The 27151-nt window shown below is 40.7% G+C and overlaps 1 protein-coding gene across 2 annotated transcripts in view; it reads left to right on the top strand.

Moving 5' to 3' along the window:
• LOC101601485 (ankyrin repeat domain-containing protein 26) overlaps positions 1-27151 on the top strand; it is a 94165-nt gene that overhangs the window by 12431 nt on the left and 54583 nt on the right. For both annotated transcript variants that reach the window (XM_045137294.1, XM_045137295.1), the window contains exons 5-17: positions 1902-1966; positions 4944-4977; positions 7941-8013; positions 9314-9374; positions 9465-9619; positions 13639-13765; positions 14175-14230; positions 17982-18075; positions 19285-19377; positions 19943-19971; positions 20060-20132; positions 22939-23006; positions 26597-26754. In XM_045137294.1, coding sequence (XP_044993229.1) covers positions 1902-1966; positions 4944-4977; positions 7941-8013; positions 9314-9374; positions 9465-9619; positions 13639-13765; positions 14175-14230; positions 17982-18075; positions 19285-19377; positions 19943-19971; positions 20060-20132; positions 22939-23006; positions 26597-26754 — 1086 coding nt within the window. The remainder of the gene's footprint in view (positions 1-1901; positions 1967-4943; positions 4978-7940; positions 8014-9313; positions 9375-9464; positions 9620-13638; positions 13766-14174; positions 14231-17981; positions 18076-19284; positions 19378-19942; positions 19972-20059; positions 20133-22938; positions 23007-26596; positions 26755-27151) is intronic.

Below are 27151 nucleotides of genomic sequence, written 5' to 3'. Positions count from 1 at the left end.
CATATAACCCTTCCCAGAATGAGTACCAATGTTTAGTTGGTCACTCAAGTGACGTTTTTCCTTTCATAGTAGTAAGAATTTCTCAAGCTGGGAGCTGGAGAGTTTGCCCAGTAGTTAAAGGTGCTTACTTGTTAAAGTCTGACAGCCTGGGATCAATTCCCCAGTACCCACATAAAGCCAGGTGTACCAAGTGTTGCGTATGTCTGGAATTCATCTGCACTGGCAAAAGGCCCTGGCCCACCCATTCCCCCTTCCTCTCTCTCCTTAGAAATAAATAAACCAACATATTATTATTATTATTATTATTATTATTATTATTATTATTATTTACCAAGGCTACCTGCATCTCTGCCTCAGTTTTAAAAAATATTTTCCCTTTAAGATGAACTCCCTCCATGTAAAGTAGATCACTTGCTTTAAAAAGATTAAAGTTGGATTCAGGCGTGGTGGCGCATGCCTTTAATTCCATTTCTCTCCATCTGCCTCTTTCTCTCTCTCTCTGTCAAATAAATAAATGAATTAAAAAGACTAAAGTTCAAGTAATGACTCATCAGTATTTATGTTTAAGAGAGATTTTTTTGTTTTTGTTTTTCGAGGTAGGGTCTCATCTAGCCCAGGCTGACCTTGAATTCACTATGTAGTCTCAGGGTGGCCTCAAACTCACAGCGGTCCTCCTACCTCTGCCTCCCTAGTGCTGGAATTAAAGGCACGTGCCACCACACCTGGCTGAGAAATTTGTTTTTATTGTCATATAGAGATAAAGCTAGAGATGGAGACTATTCACTGAAACTTTGTGCGGTTTAGTTTGTTTAGATAGAGAAAGAATAGTACTAGTCTAAGCCAGGCCACAATGCTTGTTTTCTGCCCTGGATATCATTGGTTAGTTCAGTGATGTGAGACAATTATGTTATCCAACTTAATGAGATAATATATTTACCAGTAAATTTAGTTTGAAATTATTAAGGAGCAGGTTTGGCTTGAGTAGAATAATCACCAAGAACAAAGTAGCTAATAACCAAATCAAGACTTAACTTTTTAATTTTTATTCTTTTAGATTTTTTTAAATTTTAATTGCTTTATTATTATTATTATTACTCATTTATTTATTTATTTAGAGAGACCAAGAAAGAGAGCGAATTGGTGTGCTAGGGCCTCCGCCACTTAATGAAACGCCAGATACTTGTGCCACCTAGTGGGAATGTGCTTACCTCACCTTGGTGCTTATGTGGGATCTGGAGAGAGATTGAACATGGGTCCTTAGGCTTTGCAGGCAAGTGCCTCAACTGCTCAGCCATCTCTCTAGCCCTCTGCTAGGTTCTTGAGACAGGGTATTACTCTAGCCCAGGTTGACCTGGAATTCATTCTGAAGCCCAGGATAACCTAGAATTCATGATGATCCTTTTATGACAGCCTCAGAGTGCTGGAATTACAGGTATGAGCCTCCACACCCAGGTTAAGACAGTATTTTATGATAAGGGCAACATTATTAGAAGCTGTGACAAGACACTTGGGATTCCAAAATAACTGAGCACTAAAGAACAAATTATTCCATTATTTTGCTATTTGTGCAGTTTTAAAAATACTGTTGCATCTTCATAAAAGCCTGGTAAACTAAAGCACAGAACCCTTTAATTTTTCGAGGGTGGCATTCAGCCTATAAGGATGACCTATGCAGAACGCAGAGCTGGCTGCTGTCACCCACACTGCCTGCAGTTCATGACTCTTTCACCTCCTCCTCCTCTTAACCTAGAAGCAGACTAAAGCTTGAGCGTATGATATCTGATTGCATGTGATAAAGTTCTAAAATTAGCTCTGATACTGTCTGAAATTAATCTACTTTATAAATGGTTTTTCAGCTCAGGATTCAAATAGCAGGTTTTTTTCAATTTTTTTATGCTTAGTAACAGGCAACTACGTTTTGACTGTGAAGAACAGGCACTGAAAAATTCTGAGGATAGCAATTCAGGTAAGATTTCTGAGAAAGACTTAACTCTTTGTGGTCTTGCCCTAGATAAATGTGAAGGTTAAGAGCATTTGTGTGTGTATGAGCACTTCAATTTAGTAGACAGTACTCATAGTCTATTATTTTGATGAGGTTTAAAACATTTTTTTCTTATTTACTCATTTATTTGAGAGAGAGAGAAATAAAGAGGCAGATAGAGAGCGAGAGAAAGTGTGTGCTAGGACCTCCAGCCACTGCAAACAAACTCCAGATGCGTGCGCCACTGTGTGCATCTGGCTTACATGAGTCCTAGAGAATTGAGCCTGGGTCCTTTGGCTTTGCAGACAAGCGCCTTAACCACTAAGCCATCTCTCCAGTCCCAATATACATATCGTTAGAAAATTTAATTATATATGAATATATTTTATGTTATAAAGGTGAAATGAAATGATAGGGATAGTTTTGTCATAAGTACTCTTCTCTTTTCTTTTTCTTTTTTTTTTTTTTTTTTTTTTTTTTTTTTGTTTTTCAAGGTAGGGTCTCACTCTGGCCCAGGCTGACCTGGAATTCACTATGGAGTCTCAGGGTGGCCTGGAGCTCATGGCGATCCTACTACCTCTGCCTCCTGAGTGCTGGGATTAAAGGCGTGCACCACCCTGTCCAGCTATTAAGTACTCTTCTTAATGAGTAATTTATTTTTTTATTTTTTTTTTATTTTTTTTTTTTTAGTGCTGGGAATGGAATTCAGGGCTTATGCATGCTGAGCATGATTTACAACTAGGCTATATCTTGCCCTTCAGTAACTTCAGATTTTAGGGAACTTTGATGTTCTCAGCAAAACTAAGAGGAAGCTACATAAAGTTTCCCATATACTTGTGCCTCCATTATAGTCATGACCTTAAAAAAATTAAAAAAAAAAATATTTGTTGCAGCCAGGCATGGTGTTGCACGCCTTTAATCCCAGCACTCGGGAGGCAGGGGTAGGAGGATCGCCAAGAGTTTGAGGGTATCCTGAGACTACATAGTGAATTCCAGGTCAGCCTGAGCCAGAGTGAGACCCTACCTCGGGGGGAAAAAAAAAAAAAATTGTTGCGAACACAGAAATAAAGAAAGAGAGGGAGAGACAGAGTGAGAGATGGGTGCACCAGGCCTCTAGCCACTGCAAACAAGCTCCAGATTGACGGGCCACTTTATGCATCTGGCTTTGTGTGAGTACTGGAGAATCAAACCTGGGCCATCAGGCATTGTAGGCAAGTGCTTTAAGTGCTGAGCCATCTCTCCAGCCTTCTTTGTTTGATTTTAATGTGTTTCTTTGCACCCAGCTTTATGTGGATGCTGGGAATTGAACCTGGGCCAACAAACTTCGCCTCCAGGTGCTACCACTGCAGAGCCATCCCGCCACCTTTACAGCCGTCCCCCCACCTTTATAGATGTGGAAATGTATAAGCCTCCATTGACATCTTGTGATCAGGTTCTGAGGCTTTAGGCAAATGTATGATATGTCTTTGACATTGTAGTGACCTGGTCAGCATAGTGTCACTGTTCTGCATATACCTCGCTCTGCATTCATTCATTGCACCCCAGCTTCTCTCCCCTGCCAACCATTACTTTATTTTACTGTCTGTGGGGTTTACTTTGTCCCCAGTCATCCTATGGAGGGAGTAATACATTGAATATGTTTTCAGCGTTTGAGATACTAAGGTGCCCAGGTAACTGAGTGGAGCTGTTGAAGGTGTTTCCTGTCCTCGCCCTCACCACTGAGCATGCCCAGCCCGTGTCTCCTTGCAGGCAAGCTGCTCCTCCTGAGCTGCAGCCCCAGCGCTGGCTTCCATAAGCAGGGCTTTTGCTATGGAAAGTGCCAAGGTGCACTCTGGTCTTGTTTGTTTGTTTTGTTGTTGTTATTTTTCATGAAGTAAAAAAAAAAGGTTTTTTTTCTCTTAACAGGAAAGCCAACTCTTAGCATATCCTAAAAGCTTTCATGAATAGTTTTCTTTCTATGCATTTTTTAAAATCTCAGATAGTACTCACTGGAAACATGTTGCTTCTTCCTTTCCCAGTGCTGCTTTTCTCTGACTACAAGGTAGAGGTCAGGTTGGATACCTCGCTCCTATGATTTTTTTTTTTTACGTTAGTGTACAGAGTGCTAGTTTTCATTAAAGTTGAGTAAATTCCCAAGTTGTCCCCCCCCCCATTGGTTTGGCCCAAGGGAAGTAAAATGGCAGAGGATGTTGGAGCGTTGTTTGCATACACATGTAAGGTAGAGAAATAGCTAGAATTAAGAGAGCTTTTTGTGCATCGGGCTTAACATGGAAACTGGGAATCGAATCTGAGGTAGCAGGCTTCACAAGCAAGCGTGTTCACCTGCTGGGCCATCTCTCCAGACCCTTAGAACGCTTTAATATTTCCCCCAGAAGAGGGTTAGGAGGGTGAGCACCCTGGTTTCTGCTGCGCTCCTCTCCACTGACGGCTGGAGCGTTGGGACAGGCCCTTGTCGCTCTCTTTCCGTGTTTGCCAGGATGCCGAGCTCAGTTCTTGAGATCGAGCTTTGTAGTGAGGCTTTTCGCCCTAAGTTGAACAGTTGTGACTGAAAATATGGAGAAGCTGTGGTGTGTCATAACAAAATAAGTACTCTCCTATAAGTGATCGTTGTGCCATTAGTCCAGAAAAATTCTGCTTTTGTTTGAGATTATCATTTTATAAAACACTTCTACTAGTGATTCCGTTTTCTGCCAGTTTGATATGATAGTGTTCAGTTAGGATTATGGCCATAATTTTTGCATATCAGTGTATTTTTAGGTGTCAGAGTTTTGCATACAAAGGAAGAATGTTGTGTCAATTAATGGATTCATTCCATATAAATAGCATTACTAGTATTCCTTCTAGGATGCTATCTTAAGTGTGATTGCAAGCAAATATTTCTAAGAAAACATTAAGCCTCATATAGTGTTATTTTACATTTTCTATTGTTGATTTAAAATGTACTTCACACTTTTCTTCACAGTGGATAAGAGTTCTGAGGACGGCTCTTTAAGCAGGTAAGTAAGCTACGCCAATTAAGCAGGGCATGCGCAGACAAGAACTGAGATCTGTTGAGTGCCCTACTGTAGGCTGTATACTTGTATCATGTGATGTGATTAGTGTTTGTTATTTCTTATAGGGATCTCAGGAACTTTGCAAAATATTAGTTCTGTTACCTCTCTTTCCCTCCCACTTTCTCTTCCTCCCTTTATTTCTTCCTTTTAACTAATTAGATAACTGTCATTCAGAAAGGTTGACTAATTGGCCCATGTTTCCATAAGTAGCAGGTAGCTCACCCATGATTTGCCCATCACTCCTCCTGGCCTCGTTAATCTACTCTTGTTCCACTCTGCATAGATTGATAGTGACCTGTGAAGAACTGGCATCAAGATGTAGGTCCATATGAGATCCATTCAGGAAATCAAGTATACTTGTAGATTAACTTTGGTTGCAAGTTTTTTGTTTTTGTTTGTTTGTTTGTTTTTTGTGAGAGAGATAGATAGAATTGGTATACCAGGGCCTAGCCACTGCTGTCAAGCTCCAGGTGCGTGTGCGCCCATCTGCACGTGTGCAACCTTGTGTGCCTGCGTCACTGTGTGTCTGGCTTCAGTGGGACCTGGAGGGTCAAACATGAGTCCTTAGGCTTCGCAAGTGTCTCACCTGCTAAGCCATCTCTCCAGCCTGATTGAAAGTTGGGGTTTTGTTTGTTTGTTTGTTTTTGAGAAGCCCAGTTATGTTCCGAGAGATTATCCTAATTTATTTATTTGTAACCAGATAGAGGCAGAGAAGGGGGAGAATGGGCCCAGGGCCTCTTGCTACTGCAAATGAACTCCAGATGCATGTGCCACTTGGCACCTGGCTTTATATGGGTACTGGGGAATTGAACCTGGGCTCTCAAGCTTTGCAGGCAAGCACCTTCAACCACTGAGCAATCCAACCCATGTTCCTAATGTTTTTGACAGTTGCAGTGGTAACCAGTACCTCATTATTCCAATCTGTTGTACGGCAAAATTCCTCCTCATTAAAAGCAGTAAACCACTGCTGCCAGCTCTTATCAGAAGCAGCTGGAATAACCCACAAGGGAAGGCACGTGAGGTTATCAGAGCCCCACCTTAGATGTCAGGCGCCTCCTGCGCCAGCTGAACGCAGTGACGCACGAGGCCTCCGGGGAAGGGGAAGACCGAGGGTGCTTTCCTTGGGGTCTCTGCTCTGTAGGTAAGCCCGCGCCTGAAACTGAGGGGCGAGCATGTACAGAGGGACGCCTGACGGGGTGCTCCATCTAGGCAGCTTCTTTCTCTCTCTCTCTTTTGATACATGATTTTAATTAGTTCAGAATATCTTTAATCTCACTATGTAGCTGAGTAGGACCTTGAACTTCCGATCCTTCTGTCTCCCCTTTCTGAGTGCTTGGATTATAGGCTTTTGCACCACCAAGCCATTTTATGTTGTGCTCGACATACTGGTGGTGTCCATACTGAAGAGAACTTAGGACATGATTTTTTAATTATTTATTTATTTTATTTGATGGAGACAGAGACATGAGAGAGACAGACAGAGAAGGCAAGGGTACTCCAAGGCCTCTCGCTACTGCACACAAACTCCAGATTTACGTGCCAATTTGTGTGTCTGGCTTTACGTGGTTACTGTGGAATCGAACCTGTAGTGGCAGGCTTTACAAGAAGAGCTTTTAACTGCTAAGACATAATTTTTGAGTTGCCTAGTTTATTTGAACGACACAGTGTACCTCTTCACCCTGTTTCAGGTTATCAGATTCATTTCAATTCTGGTAGAAAGTTATGTCAGACACTAATTAAATTTTTAGTACAGGGCTGGAGAGATGGCTTAGCATTTAAGCACTTGCCTATGAAGCCTAAGGACGCCGGTTCAAGGCTTGATTCCCCAGGACCCATGTTAGGCAGAGGCATAAGGGATGCACGCATCTGGAGTTCGTTTGCAGAGGCTGGAGGCCCTGTCGCGTCCATTCTCTCTCTCTCTCTCTCTCTCCCTGCCTCTTTCTGTCTCTGTCGCACTCAAATAAATAAGAATAAACAATAAAAAATAGTTTAAAAAAATTTTTAGTACAGCCTTTTGTGACAGGCAATTAAAAAAAATTAATTTATTTATTTGAGAGAGAAAGGGAGGAAGAGAGAAAGTGGCAGATAAAGACAATGGCTATGCCAGGTCTTCTAATCACTGCAAATGAACTCAAGGTATGTGTGCCATCTTATACACCTGGCTTACATGAGATGAGGGGAATAGAACCTGGGCCCTTGGTCTTTTTTGTTTGTTTGTTTGTCTTTTCAGGCAAGTGCCTTAACTGCTAAGCTATTTCTTGAGCCCAGTGACAGACAATTTTTTAAAAAATTAAGTATATTGACTTTTATACTGATTTAAAAAAAAATACCTTTATGTATTTGCAAGCAGGGAGAGACAGAGAGAATGGTTGTGACAGGGACTCCAGCCCCTGCAGATGAACTCCAGATATATGCTCTACTTCGTGATCTGGCTCTACGTGGGTATTAGGGAATCGAACCAGTGTCACTAGGCTTTTCAGGCAAGAGCCTTAACCACTGAACCATCTCTCCAGCCCCATTTTGATATATTGTTTAGATATTTCATTTATTTATTTATTTGAGAGAGACAGAGAATGGGCCTTCCAGGGCCTTGACTCATTGCAGATGAACCCGAGGTGCATGTGCCCTATGTGGGTACTGAGGAAGTGAGCCTGGGTCCTTAGGCTTTGTAGCCAGGTGCCTAACCACTGGGCCATCTCTTCAGTCCTGGCATTTTTGACTCTCAATTTTTAGAGCAGAAGTGGAAACAGGCAAAGATAATACTTTTTGACAGTAGGTCAAGTTTTATTCATGTCACTCAAGAAACATTTAACATATAAGTTGTTGCTTTGTTTTTTTTTACCAGATTTCTTTTAAAAATTAAATTCACCCTTTTTTTTTTTTTTTTTGTATATTTTTGTTCTAAGGCTTTCCAACACACCTGGTCCTGGTGACCCCTGGCCTACATCAGATGAAGATGACTATAATTTTGATACCAAGGTAAAGTGCTGTTTTGTGAAATTATTATTATTACTATTATTTGTAATTTTGTTTATTTATTTGAGAAAGAGAAAAAGAGGCAGATAGAGAGAGGATGGGCATACCAGGGCCTCTAGCCACTGCAAACAATCTCCAGATGCATGCACCACCTTGTGTACAGGGGTACTGGGGAATTGAACCTGGGTCCTTTGGCTTTGTAGGCAAGTGCCTTAGCTACAAAGCCATCCCTCCAGTCCAGTGTTGACTCTTAAAATTTAGTGGTGGTCTAGCATTCAGTGTTTTATGTGCAATATTGGACAGCAGAAAGCATTTTATAGAACTATAATTAGTTTACTTGTGCTTTTACTTTGGTAAATACCACAGGACTGGTAAATTCTTTGAGGTCATAAGGGCTAAAAAAGAGAATGGGCTGGAAAATACATGATGACAGGAAAATTACATCAAGAAAAGCTTTCCCACAACAGGAGAAACTATGAAATTTGGTCAAGAATTAGATAGGAACGTGACTTTTGCAATGTACATAACAGTTTTTAATGGGTTCACCTACTGAATACAGTAGTCAGGAAATCTCCCTGGCCCCTTATGTTTCAAGATTATAACACACTAAGTAGTTATTTTTGTTTTTTTTCTTGATAAAGTTTTATTTTCTCTATGATACAGATTTTAGGTAAGTTTTTTTCTCTGTCCCTGGTTCTGTATGTAAACTACCATAATAGTAGACATACACCATTTTAAAATTTTATTTACTTGAAAAAGAGGCAGAGAGAGTTAGGCACACCAGGGCTTCCAGCCGCTGCAAATGAACTCCAGAGCCGTGTGCCACTTTGTGCATCTGGCTTTATGTGGGTTCTGGGGAATTGAACTTCAGGCTTTGCAAGCAGGTTCGTTTCACCTCTGGTCCATCTCCCCAGCCCAGGAATAACATTTTGATGATATTTCCATCCACTCTGATGATCGTTATCCATGAAGATATGCAGATTGGTAATTGGCAGAGTTCGTATTAAATGTGTATCTGAAGGATTCGTTGATCTTTGTTCTTTTTTTTTTGGTTTTTCGAGGTAGTGTCTCACTCTGGTCCAGGCTGACCTGGAATTAACTCTGTAGTCTCAGGGTGGCCTTGAACTCACGGCGATCCTCCTACCTCTGCCTCCCGAGTGCTGGGATTAAAGGCGTGCGCCACCACGCCCGGCTGATCTTTGTTCTTTGTGTTAGATCATGTAGAAGCAGTACCATGAATATTAACATTATTTCATAAAGTTTAATACTTATTATCCATAAAACTTTTTTTCTTTTCTCCTAGAATGTCCCCAAAGTGAACTTAACGGAGTTATGGACTGCTGCTCAGCAGTCTCGGAAAAACCGTAAGCTGTTTGAAGACCCTGTTCTCATGTCACTCACTGACTTTAAATGTCAAATATTTTCATGTGATCTACCTTGTTTGATTGTTACAGAATCAAAACATGGCTTTGGGAAACTGGAAAATAGAATGGTGTTTAACAACAGCAATTCTAATAGTGAAAACGAAGATGCAGATGAAGTCCTTCCTGAGACCTCAGTCAGAGCCCCAAGCTTTTCTGTTCCTTCCTTTCAACCACTTGACCCAACGGTAAGACCTTAAGGTTTTTAAAAACCTTTTTCCTGTGCATTTTTTCAAATACTCCTCATTATCGTGGTTGAATACATTAAATGTATCTGATGAAAGACATTAGAAGCAAAAATACTGTTAAGCCACAGCAGAAACTAAATCATAAAACATCCTAGGTTTTTTTGTGGTTTTTTTTTTTTTTTAGTAACTCCTTGTGGTATTAGTAATTTAAAGGAAATTCGGTCCTTGTATGAAATTAAATCAAGTGGTATCTTGTATTTAGTCTAGGAAAATTTTGTTCATAGATAATACAGAGTACCATCTGTTTTCAGGTCTTTGTAGGATTATTATGAGTTACTAATACTTGACTTTTGCTCTTATAGTTCCTAACTTAGCATTTGGTGGATCCTTAATTGACTAATTTATCTTACAATTTGGGTGTAAAATAAGTAACTGGTTTAGGTGATTCTGAGAGTAAAAGAAAATCCAATAAAGTTTTTCATTTTACCTTTTCATTAATTGAAATTTCCAGTTACATAAATGAGTACCTTTTGTTGTAATTACTTGTGGGGGTATATTTTATTTGATTTATTTTGTGTTACTGGGAATGTCACTAGGGCATGCTAGATAGAATTCTCACACCATGAACCTGAAACAGGACTTCTCATTTATATCCATTAAATGAGAAAATAAATATCTTGCTATGAAGTTCTTAAGGGAAGTTATATAGAAATTATTTCTTTCTGGAGCCATTTTGGTTTATATTTTCCTATAATGGACACACATATGTTATATACATACCAAATGAATGAAATCAAACTTGGTGATTTCTTTTTTCTAAATATATCCCTATATATTTAAATAATTATTTATTTGAGAGAGAAATAGGAAGAAAAAGGAATGCGTACATCAGGGTCTCTAGCTACTGCAAAGGAACTCCAGATGCATGCACCACCTTGTGCATCTAGCTTAATGTGGCTACTGGAGATTTGAACGTGGGTCCTTAGGCTTCGTAGGCAAGTGCCTTAACTGCTAAGCCATCTCTGCAGGCCAAACTTGATTGTTTCTAAAACAACTTTCCTGCCAACTAAATAAGGAAGGTTTGCCAATAAAATATAGAAAATTATGTGGAATATAATTTTTACTTTATTTAATGTATTACTTTTAGAAATTTTTTATTTTCCTAGGTGTTGGACCCCAGGCTCACCACGTACTGGGCAAGCACTCTTGCTACTCTGGCATACCCTGAGCCCTTTACCTCATTATTAATTAACTCTTTCAAGTAAATTCTTCGATTTTTAAGACTCAAGAATCTTTTTGATGACTTAAAAAAAATTTTTTTTGTTCATTTTTATTTATTTGAGAGCAACAGAGAGAAAAAGAGGCAGATAGAGAGAGAAAGAGAGAGAGTATGGGCGCATAGGGCCTCCACCCACTGAAAATGAACTCTAGACACGTGCACCCCTTGTGGATCTGGCTAACATGGGTCCTGGGGAATCAAGCCTCGAACCGGGGTCCTTAGGCTTCACAGGCAAGCGCTTAACCGCTAAGCCATCTCTCCAGCCCTGACCTTGTTTTTTTTTAAATTTTTTTATTTATTTATTTGAGAGCGACAGACTCAGAGAGAAAGACAGATAGAGGGAGAAAGAGAGAATGGGCGCGCCAGGGCTTCCAGCCTCTGCAAACGAACTCCAGACGCGTGCGCCCCCTTGTGCATCTGGCTAACGTGGGACCTGGGGAACCGAGCCTCGAACCGGGGTCCTTAGGCTTCACAGGCAAGCGCTTAACCGCTAAGCCATCTCTCCAGCCCTGACTTTGTTTTTTGTTCTCTTCTCTTTCCATGTGAATATTGGATTCTGACTGGCAAACATTTGAACAGTATTTGAAGACATAAAGATCTTAAACTTGAGGCTAGGAGATGGCTCAGAGGTGAAAGGCACTTACATGCAAAGCCTGCTGGCCCAGGTTTTGATTTCTCAGCACCCAAAAGCCAGATGCAAAATGAAGGGCAAGCATCAGGCATTTGTTTTCAGTGGTAGCACACGTGTGTGCATGCACACACACACACACACACACACACACACACACAAATTAAATAAATGATACTATTTTAAGACTATCTTAAACTTAAATAATGATACCCCCTCTTTTTGAGGTAGGGTCTTAGTGCAGTCCAGGCTGACTGGGCACTTACTCTGTGGTCCCAGGCTGGCCTCGAACTGACAGTGATCCTCCTTCCTCTGTCTTCCAGGTGCTAGGATTATAGTTGTGTGGCACCATGTCCTAGATCTTTTCTCCAATTATTAACTACTATTGTGTATAGTATGAACACTCTATAATTTGTACGTAAATGGAAAAGCCATGTGAATTTTTTTTTTTTTTTTGAAGGCACTGCTTTTTCTGGGCTGGTGGGTGTTTTTAAAATCTTTTTATTTATTTAATTAGGTAGAGAGGGAGGGAGAGTGGGCACACCAGGGCCTCTAGCCACTGCAGATGAACTCCAGATGCATGTGCCACCTTTTGCATCTGACTTACAGACCGAACCCATGTCTTTAGGTTTCTTAGGGAAGCACCTTAACCACTGAGCCATCTCTCCAGCCCTATTATAAATTTTAAAATATTATTTCACATTTCTTGATTAATACCTGGTTCATAAAAGAAAATTCTGTAATCACATTGCATCTACAATTTTACTTTTTTTTTTTTTTTTCAGTCAGGTGCCTTATTATGTTGTTCCAGTCTGGCCTCGAACTTTTGAGCTCACTCAATCTTTCTGTTTAGCTTCTCAAATAAATGGGACCACAGGTGTACTACATAAAATCTGGCTTCTGGGGCTGGAGAGATAGCTTAGCGGTTAAGCGCTTGCCTGTGAAGCCTAAGGACTCCGGTTCGAGGCTCAGTTCCCCAGGTCCCACGTTAGCCAGATGCACAAGGGGGCGCACGCGTCTGGAGTTCGTTTGCAGAGGCTGGAAGCCCTGGCGCGCCCATTCTCTCCCTCTCCCTCTATCTGTCTTTCTGTGTCTGTCACTCTCAAATAAATAAATAAATAAAAACAAAAATTAAAAAAAAAATCTGGCTTCCGATTTAAAATTCTAGCAATTTATTGTTTAAAACTTTCTCCTTGGAGCTAGGGAGATGACTCAGTGCCCCTCTCCACACAAGCAAGAGAACCGGAGTTCAGATCCGTGGCACGCCGATGTACAACTGTAATCACAGCCTGACTCTGCTGTTTCATCTGTTTTCACTAAGTAGTAAATAGCATCGAAATGCTGAATTTGGAGAAACCCTGCCTTCCAGCCTTTCCTCAGTTCACGCCAGGTGTGGTGGTGCTTGCCTTTAATCCCAGCACTTGGAAGGCAGAGGTAGGAGGATCACCATGAGTTCTAGGACATCCTGAGACTACATAGTGAATTCCAGGTCAGCCTGAGCTAGAGTGAGACCCTACCTCAAAAAAAACAAAAAAAAGGGCTGGAGAGATGGCTTAATGGTTAAGCTCTTGCCTGTGAAGCCTAAAGACTCAGGTTAAAGGCTCAATTCCCCAGGACCCACGTTAGCCAAATGCACAAGGCGGCACACATGTCTGGAGTTCATTTGCAGTGGCTGGAGGTCCTGGCACACCCATTCTTTATCTGCCTCTTTCTCTGTCATTTTCAAATAAATAAATAAATAAAAATCAACAACAACAACAACAAAAGGATGCACACTTTTTCTCAATTCACAATCAAGGTACTTACCAAATTCTGTATTTTCTGTCTGCTTACCAGTTTTCATCTTTTTTTTTTAAACCAGGATTCACTTTCCTACCCACTATTTTGAAATACTTGAAATACTCTTTTATAATCCTTTTCCCCCTTACTACTTTGATCTATGTTTACATTGCTTCCAGGGTAACGTTACCTTTGTTTTGTTTTTTGAGTAGTCTCAGGGTGGCCTCGAACTAATGGCAATCCTCCTACCTCTGCCTCCTGAGTGCTCAGATTAAAGGCGTGCACCACCACGCCTGGTTGGACTAGATTTTAATTTTTTTCTCTTTTTTCAAGGAAGAAACAACTGAGCCAGCAGTTAGAAAAGAAGAAAATGGTGCTAATATTGAAAGTGCTTCACGAGAGCAGCCAAATAATGGCAGTGTGACTAATGCTGATGAAACACACAAAAATAACAAAAGTGGTGAGTGAGTGAAAATTTTTCTGTTTAAATACTATTACAAAAAACTACAGTATAGGCCGGGCATGGTGGCGCACGCCTTTAATCCCAGCACTCAGGAGGTAGAGGTATGAGGATTGTCTTGAGTTCAAGGCCACCCTGAGACTACATAGTGAGTTCCAGGTCAGCCTGGGCTAAAGTGAGACCCAACCTCAAAATAAAAAATAAACAAATAAATAAATAAATAACTGCAGTGTATAGATCCAAAAATAATATTCATTAAAAAATACATTTTTTGAAACTGCTTCAGTCCTCTGAAATTGTTTTTCACTATTATCTTTATCTTACTGTAATTTCATAGAGATGATACATATGAGTTTAAAATTTACAGTGACCCGTGCTGTCATTAAAGTGTGTATGGTTCATTTTATAGAAATGATGTCTGCACTGGGCTTAGGAGAAGATGAAGAATCACCATGGGATTCTGAGGTATCTTCTTTTTTAAAAAAAAAATTCTGTTGTTTATTATTTTTAGTTATTTGACAGTGACAGACACAGAGAGAAAGAGGCAGAGAGAGAGAGAAGGAGAGAATGGGCATGCCAGGGCCTCCAGCCACTGCAAACAAACTCCAGACGTGTGCGCCCCCGTGTGCTTCTGGCTAACGTGGGTCCTGGGGAATTGAGCCTTGAACCGGGGTCCTTAGGTTTCACAGGCAAAGTGCTTAACTGCTAAGCCATCTCTCCAGCTCTGAGGTATTTTCTTTGTATACGGTTTTCGTTGTGCACATTTGCGTGTTGTTATATACATGTGTGCGTGCATGCAGAGGGTAGAGTGTGATGTCTTATGCCTGCCTTGATCACTTTCCACCTTGCTTGAACCCAGAGCTCAGGCTCTTGGGGCTCGTCTAGCCAGCCAGCCTGCCCCAGCGATGCTCGGGCTTGGCTTTTCGAGTGCTGGGGTCCCAGGGGGATCCTCCACCTGGTATTCGTGTGGGGGAGCTCAGGATCCACACTGTGGTCCAAGCACTTGAGCAGCAAGTGCTTTATTCACAGAGCCATTTCCCCAGCCCATCTGTTGTTACTTTTCAGGTAATCATTGAGTCATGCTAAAACATTAAAAGAATCTCAGTTTACTTTCTCACTTCTGCACATGCCTGTGAAGGATTATATCACATTTTTTAACCTATAATTAACAAAGTAATTGTATGCTAAGCAGTGCTGCATAGTACAATTCTGCTAATTTTCACAATTCATTTAATGCTGCCAGTATAGACAGTGTGAAGAAAAACCAAGACTTAGAAGTCACAAGGAGTCAGCTTGGATTATGGGACTAAATAATTCTTTTTAGGCAAATCTATGATCTGAGTGATTCTATGGTAGATTAGGTATGTAAAAGGTACTGTGAGATTAGAGAGAAACTTGACACTGTGAGTTCTGAGCTGTAATAATTAGTGGGACCTTAAAGTACATTATCTGAGTTGTCAAGTATAAGTCTTCAAGGAAAATATTAGGAGAAAGAAAAGAATGAGAAATAGTACATTTGTGGATTCACCTCAGTTTTGATTTAATTTGTCTTTTGCTAAGTAGAAAGCATTTTTAAAAAGGAAATGCACTGTGTGTACATATATAAGTATGTGTATATATATGCATACATATACATAAATATACATATGTATATGTATGGAATCCACACTTGAATTATTTTATCAATAATGATGACTCTTAGGAATTTCAGGTAGTGACAAATGGACCAACATAGTCAACAACATGTTAGTATATGCTCCTGGCATTAAGTCATGGAATTGTGGCAGAAAATTTAACCTGTTTGAAGATCAGTGACCTTATTGTGCCATAAAGGTATGGGTAATGGACAATTGTGGCAATAAATACAAAACATTTTCATTAACTATAGAATATTTTCACAAATATATGGCACAATGATCTCAGTAGTCTTCAATTTTTTTTAATTATTATGAACTGTCACGTATTGGTCATATTCCCACTGGGTTATATTCTTTCTCCCCTCTCCCTAGCCCCTATTCAACTGAGGGCCCTCAGTGGGGTTATTGGTATCCACTGTGGAGTGGGGAATGCACCAGTCAATGTGGGGAGGGGGAGCAATGACTCAGATATTCCTTCCCACCTTGTGGTTCTCACAGTCTTCCCCCTCTCTTCCATCCCATCTTCCACAATGTTCCTGAGCCTTGGTGGGCACAGGCATTATAAGTCTCCTTTAGCGTTGAGCTTTCTGTATCCTCTGAATTTCTCCTTTAATGACTTTCTAGTCTCCTCAGTGGCATTGCCATCTCCCTGAGTGAGAACAGGCCTTGAGTTCCAGTCACCACATCCTCTGGCCCTGGCAGATGTGATAGAGATGACACATCTCATGCTAGGTAGTCACTATCTGTCTTTTCTTGTCATATTGATGGATGTTGGTTCTCCCCAGTATTTGCTACCATCTGTTAAAATAAGAAAAAGCAGATTCTCCAACCAAGACAGAGAGCAGCATGGATCAAGGGTTAAGCATAGTTATTTAAGAGACTGTTTGTTGGCATGCCCTCTTCCTAGCCAAAGAAGAGTGGGTGCTTCTCTCTAGAGCCTGTGGCCTTCCTATGCTTAAGATTGTGACTTGGTTCTCAGTACTAGGTGTGAGTTCCCTCCCACTGAGCAGACCTAATGAATATTGAGATCTTTTCTTAAAACCTAAGGGTAGGGTTGGAGAGATGGCTTAATGGTTAAGGCACTTGCCTGCGAAACCTAAGGACTCATGTTTGACTCTCCAGGTCCTACGTAAGCCAGGCACAGTGATGCAAGCATGAAATGTCACACATGCACATAAGGGGGCACACGTGTCTGGGGTTTGATTGCAGTGTCTAGAGGCCCTAGTGTGCCAATCCTCTCTCTTATCATTAAAAAAAAACCAAAACAAAACCTAAGGACAGTAAAATAGAAATAGTGTAAAGAAAGAATGGGCAAGTTGAAAGGTGAATAACACAGATTTCCAATTTGGAAATTGTAAGTTTCAGTAAACTTATTAATTCAGATAACCTGCCGGAAAAAGTGATTTGGTGCTCCAGATGTTCCTGAGATTTTAACTGTCCTGCCCTTGAAGAAGTTTTTGTATGTCCTAGGCAGTTAGCAATGAGGGCTTAATTTTATAATGATAGGCCAGAACAACAAGCAAACAGCACACAGTGTCTACAGCCCTTGAGCACTAGGGTCACATGTACAATAACTCCTGGCTTTTAAAATATATATATATTCAGGCAGGAGAGATGGCTTAGCGGTTAAGCACTTGCCTGTGAAGACTAAGAACCACAGATTGAGGCTTGATTCCCCAGGACTCATGTAAGCCAGATGCACAAGGGGGCACATGCATCTGGAGTTCGTTTGCAGTGGCTGGAGGCCCTGGAGTGCCCATTCTCTCTCTCTCTTCTTGCTGCCTCTTTCTATCTGTCTGTTACCCTCAAATAAAATAAACTTTGAAAAAATGGATAAAAAAAAATGTATATTTTCTTAGGCCAGGCATAGTGGTGCACACCTTTAATCTCAGTACTCAGGAGGCTAAGATAGGATAATCGCTGTGAGTTCAAGGCCAGCTGGAGCTATAGAGTGAGTTCTAGGTCAGTTTGGGCTAGAGTGAGACCCTATCTTGAAAAAATAAATAAATATTGTTATTTATGTAAGAAAGAATAAGTATGGGTGCACTAGGGTCTCCTCCCATTACAAACAAATTCCACACACATGCAGCACATTGTGCATCTGGCTTTATGTGGGTCCTGAAAAATTGAACTACAGCCATCAGCCTTTGCAAACAAGTGCCTTTAACAGCTGAGCCATCTCCCTGGCCCTATATTTGGCTTTCTTTTAATGTGGGTTCTGGGAATCACACTCAGGTCATTGTGCTTGTACAAGTGGTCTTTCCCATCGATTCATCTCCCCTGTCTCCGAAGTTTTTACTTTGACACTGAATTACTGTCATTGGAAGCATTTTATATTTTTATTTATTTATTTTTAAAATTTTTCAAGGTGGGTCTTGCTAGCCCAGGCTGTGTTTTAAATTTTTAATGCTTTATTGCAACAAGTTGTCTTAATAGAATGTGTTAACATATGTATGTTTTTAAGATGTCCTTTTATGTTTCATAGAGACTCAAAAGTAGGATTAGATACTTAGATACTAGGATACCATCTTAGAAAGTGATTGGGAAACATTTATGTATCTTGGTGCTCATTTTAACAGAGTGTTTCTGAGAGTCCTCCACTGAATTGTGTAGGTCATGTGTCTCTGACTGCAGATCACAAAGGAGAAAGTATAGTGAATGGACAAGTAGAAGGTAAGAGCTGTATTTATATTTAAAGTCATTTGACATGATGTTTATTTAAAATATGAGCACTGATACATTGTATTAGCCAAAGGAAAATGCCTATTTAGTGCACTGTTTAGGAAAATGTGAAGTGAAATGGTAGTAAGTTGTACATATCTTAGAATGTTTGGCAACAAACTTAGAGTGCCACTAAGCACTAAGTACCCCACATTGTTAGTTCTGTTTCAAGACTCTATTAAGACTGAGAAAAGTTTGGAAAGAAGAATGAATGAAGAATTAAAAAGGCAGAGAATGGGCTGGAGACATGACTTAGCAGTTAAGTAAGCACTTGCCTGTGAAGCCTAAGGACCCAAGTTCTAATCCCCAGATCTCACATAAGACAGATGCTAAGACGGGCGTGGTGGCGCATGCCTTTAATCCCAGCACTTGGGGAGGCAGAGGTAGGAGGATCGCCATGAGTTTGAGGCCACCCTGAGACTACAGAGTTAATTCCAGGTCAGCCTGGGCTAGAGTGAGACCCTACCTCAAAAAACCAAAAAAAAAAAAAAAAAGTATAGCTAATTTTTCAATAAATTGTTTCAGGAAAATCTATTAAAGACTAATACAGACAACTAAACCAAACTAATTTTAGAAATGAGCTGTTCCAGTTTATTCCCTGAATATTATAATTCTTATTTTTTAGAATATTTTTTATTTATTTGAGAGAGATAGAAGCAGAGAGAGACAGAGAGAGAATGGGCATGTCAGGCCCTCCAGCCACTGTAAACGAACTCAGGTGCATGCACCTTGTGCATAAGCGTTACATGGCTCTTGGGGACTCGGATCTGGGTGCTTTGGCTTTGCAGACAAGCACCTTAACCTCGCTATCCTTTTAGCCCTATAATTGTTATTTTAATAAACATTGAACCAATTTTTCAAAATTTAGTTTTATTTATTTGAGACAGAGAGAGTGAGAATGGGCACACCAGCACCTCTAGCCACTGCAAACAAGCTCCAGATGCGCCACTATGTGTGTCTGGCTTACGTGGGACCTGAAGAATCGAGCCTGGGTCCTTAGACATTGCAGGCAAGCACCTTAATTGCTAAGCCATCTCTCTAGCCCAACATTGAACCAATTTTGGAATATGAGGTTAATATTTAGTACTTCTGACAAATGTTTACTTTTCCTTTTTTGATAATCATCTTAATATTCAAAGCTCATTATACATTATTTCTTAGATGTGGGTTATATACCTTCTTGCATGAGTGGATCAAGAAACTTGGCTAAACTAGAGGATTCAAGAAATGTAGGCATACCAGTAGCTCACATGGGTATGGAAAAATGGCTGTTTTTGTTCTATATTATTCTACAAGTATGTGCCTAAGCCTGTCCACTTAGAACATTTTCTTTGCTACTAAGTGAATGAGGCATTCCATGAACTAGTTTCACAACTTTGTCCTTTCTAAATTATAGAGCAGTTCATAGACAGGATAGATACTTGTAGTATAATGCATCACACGTCCTGGTGTGTTACATTGAAGATATGTGCTATTAATGTTTTACCATCAACCTTTACATTGTCCTAAAGGCCATGATTTGCTCCATTGATTAAAGATTACTCTTCTGTCAATCAGCATGCTCCCACTGGCAACTGCGCACTTAGCTGTGGTCGCTGGAAACATCTCACTTCTGTCATATAGGCTGCATGTTCTACTAAACTTGACCCCATGTTTTTGTCTTCATGCATTTTTGTCATGATGTCCTAACAGAGCAGGGTGGGTGAACTAAGCATCTCCAAAGGAAGGATGAGGGGCGGCTTCGTGCTAACCGCATGCGCACACGGTTGGCGTCATCAGACTTGCATATAACTGACACGGCATTCCTCTTGTTTTGTAGAGACTCTCGAAAAATACCCTGACAAGGAGGTAATAACTGTATTTTCATATTGAATTATCAGCTACTGATTTTGTAAAATATACATTTGTTAAATGTCTTCTTTCAAAACCCGTCTAGTGCTCCAATGAAATGAAGCATTCTGTTCTGACTAAAGCAGTAGGAATGAAGGATGTGCAGACGTGCCGGTCAGGTAAATTGTACAATATTCTTGTTTTAAAAAAATATTTTACTTTTGTTTACTTATTTATTTGACAGAAAGAGGGAGAGAAAGTGAGAGTGGGCGTGTCAGGGCCTCCAGCCACTGCAAACGAACTCCAGACACATGCATTCCCCCACCCCCTTGCGCATCTGGCTAACATGGGGGATCGAACCTGGGTCCTTTGGCTTTGCAGGCAGACGCCTTAACTGCTAAGCCATCCCTGCAGCCCAATTGTGCGGTATTCTGGGGTGCGGGAGCATACTACAGTGTTAGAAACGTTTACAGTGCTCTCACTCTAAAGCACTTGCCCAGATTGGTTGGACATATGGTGTCTGTATTTTAAAACTGTATTTACATACATGAAAAGGGCTTTTTTGATGAAGCTTTTACTCAGATATGCCTCCCTTTATGTGTCAGTACCCTGTTGTTTCCAGTTCAGATTCCTGTACTTGCTAGGGATTTATAGCAGTTAATCATGAGATTTTAATATTTTTTCCCCCAAAGTTTAAAAATGCCTATTGGTACCAGGTGTGATAGCTGCTGCTTTTATTACCAGCTCAGGAGCCTGAGGTAGGAAGATTGCTGTGAGTTCAAGGCCAGCCTGGGGCTACAAGGTGGATTCCAGGTCAGCCTACATCAAAGTGAGACCCTACCTCAACTCAACATCAACAAAAGTCAACTTGTGTTTTAACAAAACATTTGTCTTCTTCCTCTAACCAGAGCACCGTGTAAATGACAAAATCAGAATTTTGTTTCAGCTAGTGTTTAGCGTAAACATGACAGTTTGGCTTAATGACTAGTCAAGAGTTCATAAGGAGCATTGGCTTTTAAGAAGCACTGTTTCATTTAAAAACACAAAAATCCTATCATGCTTAGCGGTGCATGACTGTGTGCCGTTCCACCCTCTGAGGAGCCTGAGCCTGGACGATAGTGTGGAACTAGAGGTTTGCAGCGAGCCCAGGCAAAATAATGGAATTCTATCTGTTTTAAAAAAAAAAAAAAAGGAAGTCAGTTTTAATTCTGAGGCGACACTCAGCATATTGATTAACTCCCTCTAATTTATCTACCAGTTAACTCGGTGCTCTTAGGTCAGGTCTGTAGTAACAGATGGTGTCACAGTGCACAGCTTGTCATTTCCCTGACCTGTCACATCAGCGTGTTCACAGATCACCAGTCACCTCTTATACTAGTTAGTGCCTGAATGTTGCATATCAAGGAACTTAGCCATACAAGTGACTCATTTCTTCTTCCTTAGCCCTAGGGACAAATGAGTTCTCTCCAGCTAGGAGGATATGAAGCGGAAGCATACTAATGTATGCGTAGATGGCTGCCTTCACCAGGGTTACACATAACGGGGTGTGCTCCTCTTGCTTTGTGGACTGAGTATGACTCTGACAAAATAAACTCAAACTACTTAAATAACTCAAGTAGTTCATAGCACATTTCATTTGCTACCTTTTGTAATTAGATTATAGTTGTCTAAGAGTTCAGATTTCTACATTTTTCATTTTAATTTATACATTGATAATGTTACATCCTAGTATTTTTTTTTAAATTTTATTTATTAGAGAGGGAATGGGCACACCAGGGCCTCTAGCCACTGCAAACAAACTGCAGATGCATTTGCCACCATGTGCTTACGTGGGTTCTGGGGAATCGAACTTGGGTCCTTAGGCTTCGCAGGCAAGTACCTTAACTTCTAAGTCATCTCTCCAGCCCTAGTACTTTTTTTTCTGGGAACATTCCCTCAGTTTGGGTCTTCATTCTTTAGAAAAGTCATCCCTGGTCCCCTTCATTTAAATTCTTTTTTAGTTTTTCAAGGTAGGGTCTCACTCTAGCCCAGGCCGACCTGGAGTTCACGATGTAGTCTGTGGCTGGCCTGGAATTCACAGCCTCCTGAGTGCTGGGATTAAAGGTGTGTGCCACCACTCTCAGCTTTTCCCTTCATTTAAATTCTTTAACCCTGGTGCCTAATACTTAAGAGCTCAGTTAATTATTGCATGTCATAAATAAACGGTTGTCCATAGAAAGGTGCTTTAAAAGATTGTCCCCTCCAGTATAGGAGCACAAAGGAGATGCATGCAAAGGAAACCGATTACAAGTTGCATGGTAGAGATCACGATGCAGAGGATGAGAAGTATTAAGGTATCCCAAAAGAAGCAATGCCCGTTTGTCTAGGGAGGAGAGCATAATCAGGGAAGAATTCACATAGTAGACCGAGTCTTAGAAGATGGGAAAAAAAGGCTGGAGAGATGGCTTAGCAGTTAGGCCTGCTCAGCCTGAGGACCCATGTTCAACTCTTCAGGGCCTACATAAGCCAGATGCACAAAGGTGAGGCAAGCGTAAGGTCGCACATGACCCTGGCAAAATTCATCAAAATAGTGGATTTTCAATGTAATAAATGTGTGTGCCAAATTAAAGGTGTAATATGTAGCAGTAATTTTGGAAACCATTCATTTAGTTAGTGGGTTGTTTAAATGATACTGTTGTAAGACGCAATAGTGTGCAATATGAATTTAGGATGCTCTGGTAATTTTAAGTTTTTTTCTCTGACGGCCCAAGTGTGCGAAACTTTGAGATGTTTATCTGCATGGATATGAACAGCTGCTCTCTCTAAGAGATTTGTAGAAGTTTTAGATAATTAGAAGTATTTTTTTAAAGTAAGTAATTACCTAAAGATTAAGCTTAACTCAAACAGTTGAGAAAGTAGAGTTTTCTTTTTACCTGTTTTTATAAAGTCTTGATTTTTGTCTAATTGTTCTAAGCAGTTTAACTGAATCCTTGTGTATGTCAGCAGAACCGGACATAGAAATGTCATCAGAAGAGCAAAGAAGGCTGAGCGGCAGTGACAGTAGCCAGCTACAGGTACTTGAGAAGCTACCTTTCAGTTCCTAGTTCAGTGCGATGCTTCTTGCTTTAGTAATTTGCATAGGCTTAATGACATTGTCTTCAGGCTCCCTGTCAGGATCAGTAGGTTACACTTCTATATTTAATTTTAAAATTATCTTAAACCATATCTAAATCCTATGCACTAAAAGCCTTCTTGGTTTGGGGACAACTTGCCTCCTAGAAATGATTCATATGATTAAGATAAAATGACACAGCACTTCTGTTGTCAAAGACATTATAAGCAAAGACAGCCAGTACACAACTTGTCTGCGAAGCCACGGTGTGTGATTAGAATATGAGTTCTCTACCCCCAATGGCAGACAAATGAAAGTATGTGTAAATGAAGACACACGGCAGGACAGGCAAAGGTTAATGGTGGCGTAGACATGTCACACAGAGTGCCTGGCTTTGGAGAAAGAAGGGCTTCAAAAAGAGGTCAAAGTTCACTTAGTACCATTTTGGGGTTCTTGTGGGTTTTTTGTGGGGGTCAGGGGTTCGAGGTAGGGTCTTACTCTAGACCAGCTGACTTGGAATGTATAGTCTGAGGCTGGCCCTGAACTTACAGCGATCCTCCTCCCTCTGCCTTCCAAGTGCTGGTACTAAAGGTGGTTGCCACCATACCCAGCATGTTTTTGGTTTTACTGTTTATTATATTCCAATTTTCTGTGTATGAGAACCTCATGTATAAAACAGGATTATCTAAGTAGGAAATTGTACCTATAAATAATTATGCTATCTAAATAATAGGAATCAAGAAAACCATTCTTATAAGCTTTATTCCGTAATCTTCTCTAGGCTATCTCTGAATCTTCTAAGTGGCAGATGACCTGGGAAACTCATTTAGCCCTAGACCATGTGATCTTCTGCACCAAGATAAACTTAGTCGTCATTGCTAAAATAAATGTAATGAGCTCTAGGTGGTTTCTGTTTTTGTTTCTCCTCATTTGCTTAAGGATAAATTGCATTTGTTTAAACACTACAATAAGAAATAATAGGAAGGAAGCAGAGAGTAAGAAGGGAGATAAGTGTATCCAGGCAAGACAGTTGAAACAGGTACTTCCAGCCAAACTAATCCATTCATTTGCATTTGAAAAATTTCCTACTCAAGCCACTGGACCTTGTATAATTCCAATATGAACACTTTTAGCAAGGATATACTTCCACACATTTTGGGTTTTTTTAATCATTAGTCGCAAATGCCTCTGCTGAAGCAGTCATTTACTTTATATTGTTTCGTAAACATTGGTAAGTTTTGACATGTGTTTGTTTGTTTTTTTTTTTTTTTTTTGGAAGCAGGGTCTTAACTCTCTCAGGCTAACCTAGAACTCACTCTGTAGCCCAGGCTGGCCTCAAACTTGTGGTGGTCCTCCTACCTCAGCGCCCCAAATGCTGGGATTGTAGGCATGTGCCATTATACCCAGCTGCATGTGTGATTTTTAGCAAATGAGTTGCATAAACCTCAGCCAGAAATTTAGTATTTATTTTATTTTGATTTATTTATTTGAGAGGGAAAGAGGCAGAGAGAGAATGGGAGTGCCAGGGCCTCCAGCCGCCTACAAACGAACTCCAAACACATGAGCCACCTTGAGGATCTGGCTTACGTGGGTCCTGGCGAATGGAACCTGACTTTGCAGGCAAACATCTTAACCGTTAAGCCATCTTTCCAGCCCCAGAAATTTATTATTTGAATCCAAAGTAAAAAGCTAAGTTCCGAAGTACACTGAGTTTTATAGATAAAACATCTAGAACTGTTCGTTCGTATATGAACTTTTCTGTACCCCAGAAAGGCATTGAAATTGTTTGCTAAAATCACACTCTTAATTTTTCTAATCAATTTGATGCATCTATCTGATTGAACATTTTGAATTATAGCATCTCTTTAGTTTTTCTCTTTAAATTTTTTGGTGCATGTGTACTGTGTGCTGTGTGGGTGAGGGCTGGTATATGCACACATGTGTACACACATGTGGAAGCCAGAGGAGCATGCCAGGGTCCTCCTCTGTTACTTCCCTGCCTTGTTTTCTTGAGGCAGTCTCTCGCTGACCCACCTTTTCTTGGTTAGACGGCTGAGCAAGGAAGCCCCGCAGTCCTCCTGCCCCTGTGCCCCCAGCCCTGGGGTGACAGGCGTGTAAGGCCACACGGGCCTTTTTGCACGGTGCTGGGGATCAAACTCCGGTCCTTATGCTGGCATGGCAAATGCTCAACCACTGAGCCCTCTTTCCAGCCCAGTCGCACCTGTTTTGGTGCCCTAACTTTCTAGGTAATGTCACCTAGAACTTTCAATGAATTGTTTTGTCTTTCCTCATTTAAGTAGATAATGGGGCTAATGTAGGCGTTACTTATATGTCTTTGGGTTTTAAATTTTCATGGTCATGGCTACTGAGTGTGCCTGCGTCTCATTTGCCAGAATTCCACGGCAGCAGCTCATGACTTTCTCCCTGCTCCACAGACTGCAGCAAACTGGAGCTTACGTATTTCACTGGGCCCCCTTACTTTGTTGGTGTTCAGGGTCCAAAGGAAAACATGGCTGTCAAAGGCACTAGATGAAAGAGTAGCTCAGTGCTGAAAGGGGCGCTTCCTTCATTCCTGAAGCGCACTGTCTGACATTTTTAACATCTGACTCTTCATTGTCAAATCCAGGTAGTGAAAAGAAAGGAGACATTTGTGTGGTTGAGTAGGTAGAGTCTCACTACTCCTGGCTGACCTGGAATTCACCCTGGCCTTGATCTCATAGTGGTCCTCCTACCTCAGCCTCCTGAGTGCTAGGATTTAAAGGCACGGGCTACAACATCCAGTTAGAACACATTTTAAAGAATGACCTTTTGGTTGGGCTGGAGAGATGGCTTAGCGGTTAAGCGCTTGCCTGTGAAGCCTAAGGACCCCGGTTCGAGGCTCGGTTCCCCAGGTCCCACGTTAGCCAGATGCACAAGGGGGCGCACGCATCTGGAGTTCGTTTGCAGTGGCTGGAAGTCCTGGCGCGCCCGTTCTCTCTCTCTCCCTCTCTCTGTCTTTCTCTCTGTGTCTGTCGCTCTCAAATAAATAAATAAAATAAAAATTTATAAAAAAAAAAAAAAAAAGAATGACCTTTTGGGGCTGAAGGGATGGCTTAGTAATCAAGGCGCTTGCCTACAAAGCCAAAGGACCCAGGTTTGGTTCTCCAGGACCCACGTAAGCCAGATGCACAAGGTGGTGCATGCGTCTGGAGTTCGTTTGCAGTGACTGGATGCCCTGGAGTGCCCATTCTCATTCCCTCTCTCTCTCACTCTCTCTCTTACTCTCACTCTCTCTGCCTCTTTCTTTATGTCAAATAAATTTTACAGAAACACATTTTTTAAAAAAGAATGACCTTTTTTCAAGTTTTTGGAAATTCTGTGTCTTTCACTCATATAAAAGTGAAGAATAATTTACAAAAGTTCAGTGACTTGTATAATAAATTTAAAGTAGACCCAAAAATATTTTTGGATGAAAATCATGACAGTTAAATTGCTAAGTGATAAAATCATGAAAACAAAAAAGCTCTTCTGATTGGAAAGCAAGTGATGCTTAGTATCAACCCTTCATTAAAGGTTGAAGCAAACCAGTACAAAGGTAGTGATGTGGAACTATCTGAAAACCTGCACGCCGGTGCTCCCGCTGCTGGCGCCACTGACGAGGGCTTGAGTGAAGAGGGTGGAAAAACTGACGGCCAGCAGTTTCCTGTGAAGGAGAAGGAAGAGCATGAGAGGTATGGCTGTGGCGATGTTTACCAGTAGGTAATTACTACTGTCCTGTAAAACCAACTGTAACCTCAGCTTCTGTTCTTGGTTAACAAATTTTATGCTGATATTAGGAATATTTATCCTCTGCTCGTTGTCAGAAAACATCAATAATGAGATGCAATTATTTCAATCATGTTAGTAGATATTAACATAATGACCAAGATTGGCAAAGGTAAGGAAAAAGATATTCTCATGCACTGTTGGCAAATGAAATTGGTGTTTTTTGAGGGTGATTTGATAACAACATGTATCATAATTTCAAATATACTGTTCCTTTAGTACCTTCGTTTCTAGGGTTGAATCTTTCTGGGACAGGAAAACATGTCTTTCAAGCATATGTATGCACTCGTTGTTAGTAATTTG

Source organism: Jaculus jaculus, chromosome 18 (assembly GCF_020740685.1).
Source record: "Jaculus jaculus isolate mJacJac1 chromosome 18, mJacJac1.mat.Y.cur, whole genome shotgun sequence".
Lineage (NCBI taxonomy): Eukaryota > Metazoa > Chordata > Mammalia > Rodentia > Dipodidae > Jaculus > Jaculus jaculus.
The sequence above is the reverse complement of the archived record's forward strand: the minus strand, read 5'-3'. Positions and strand labels throughout refer to the sequence as shown.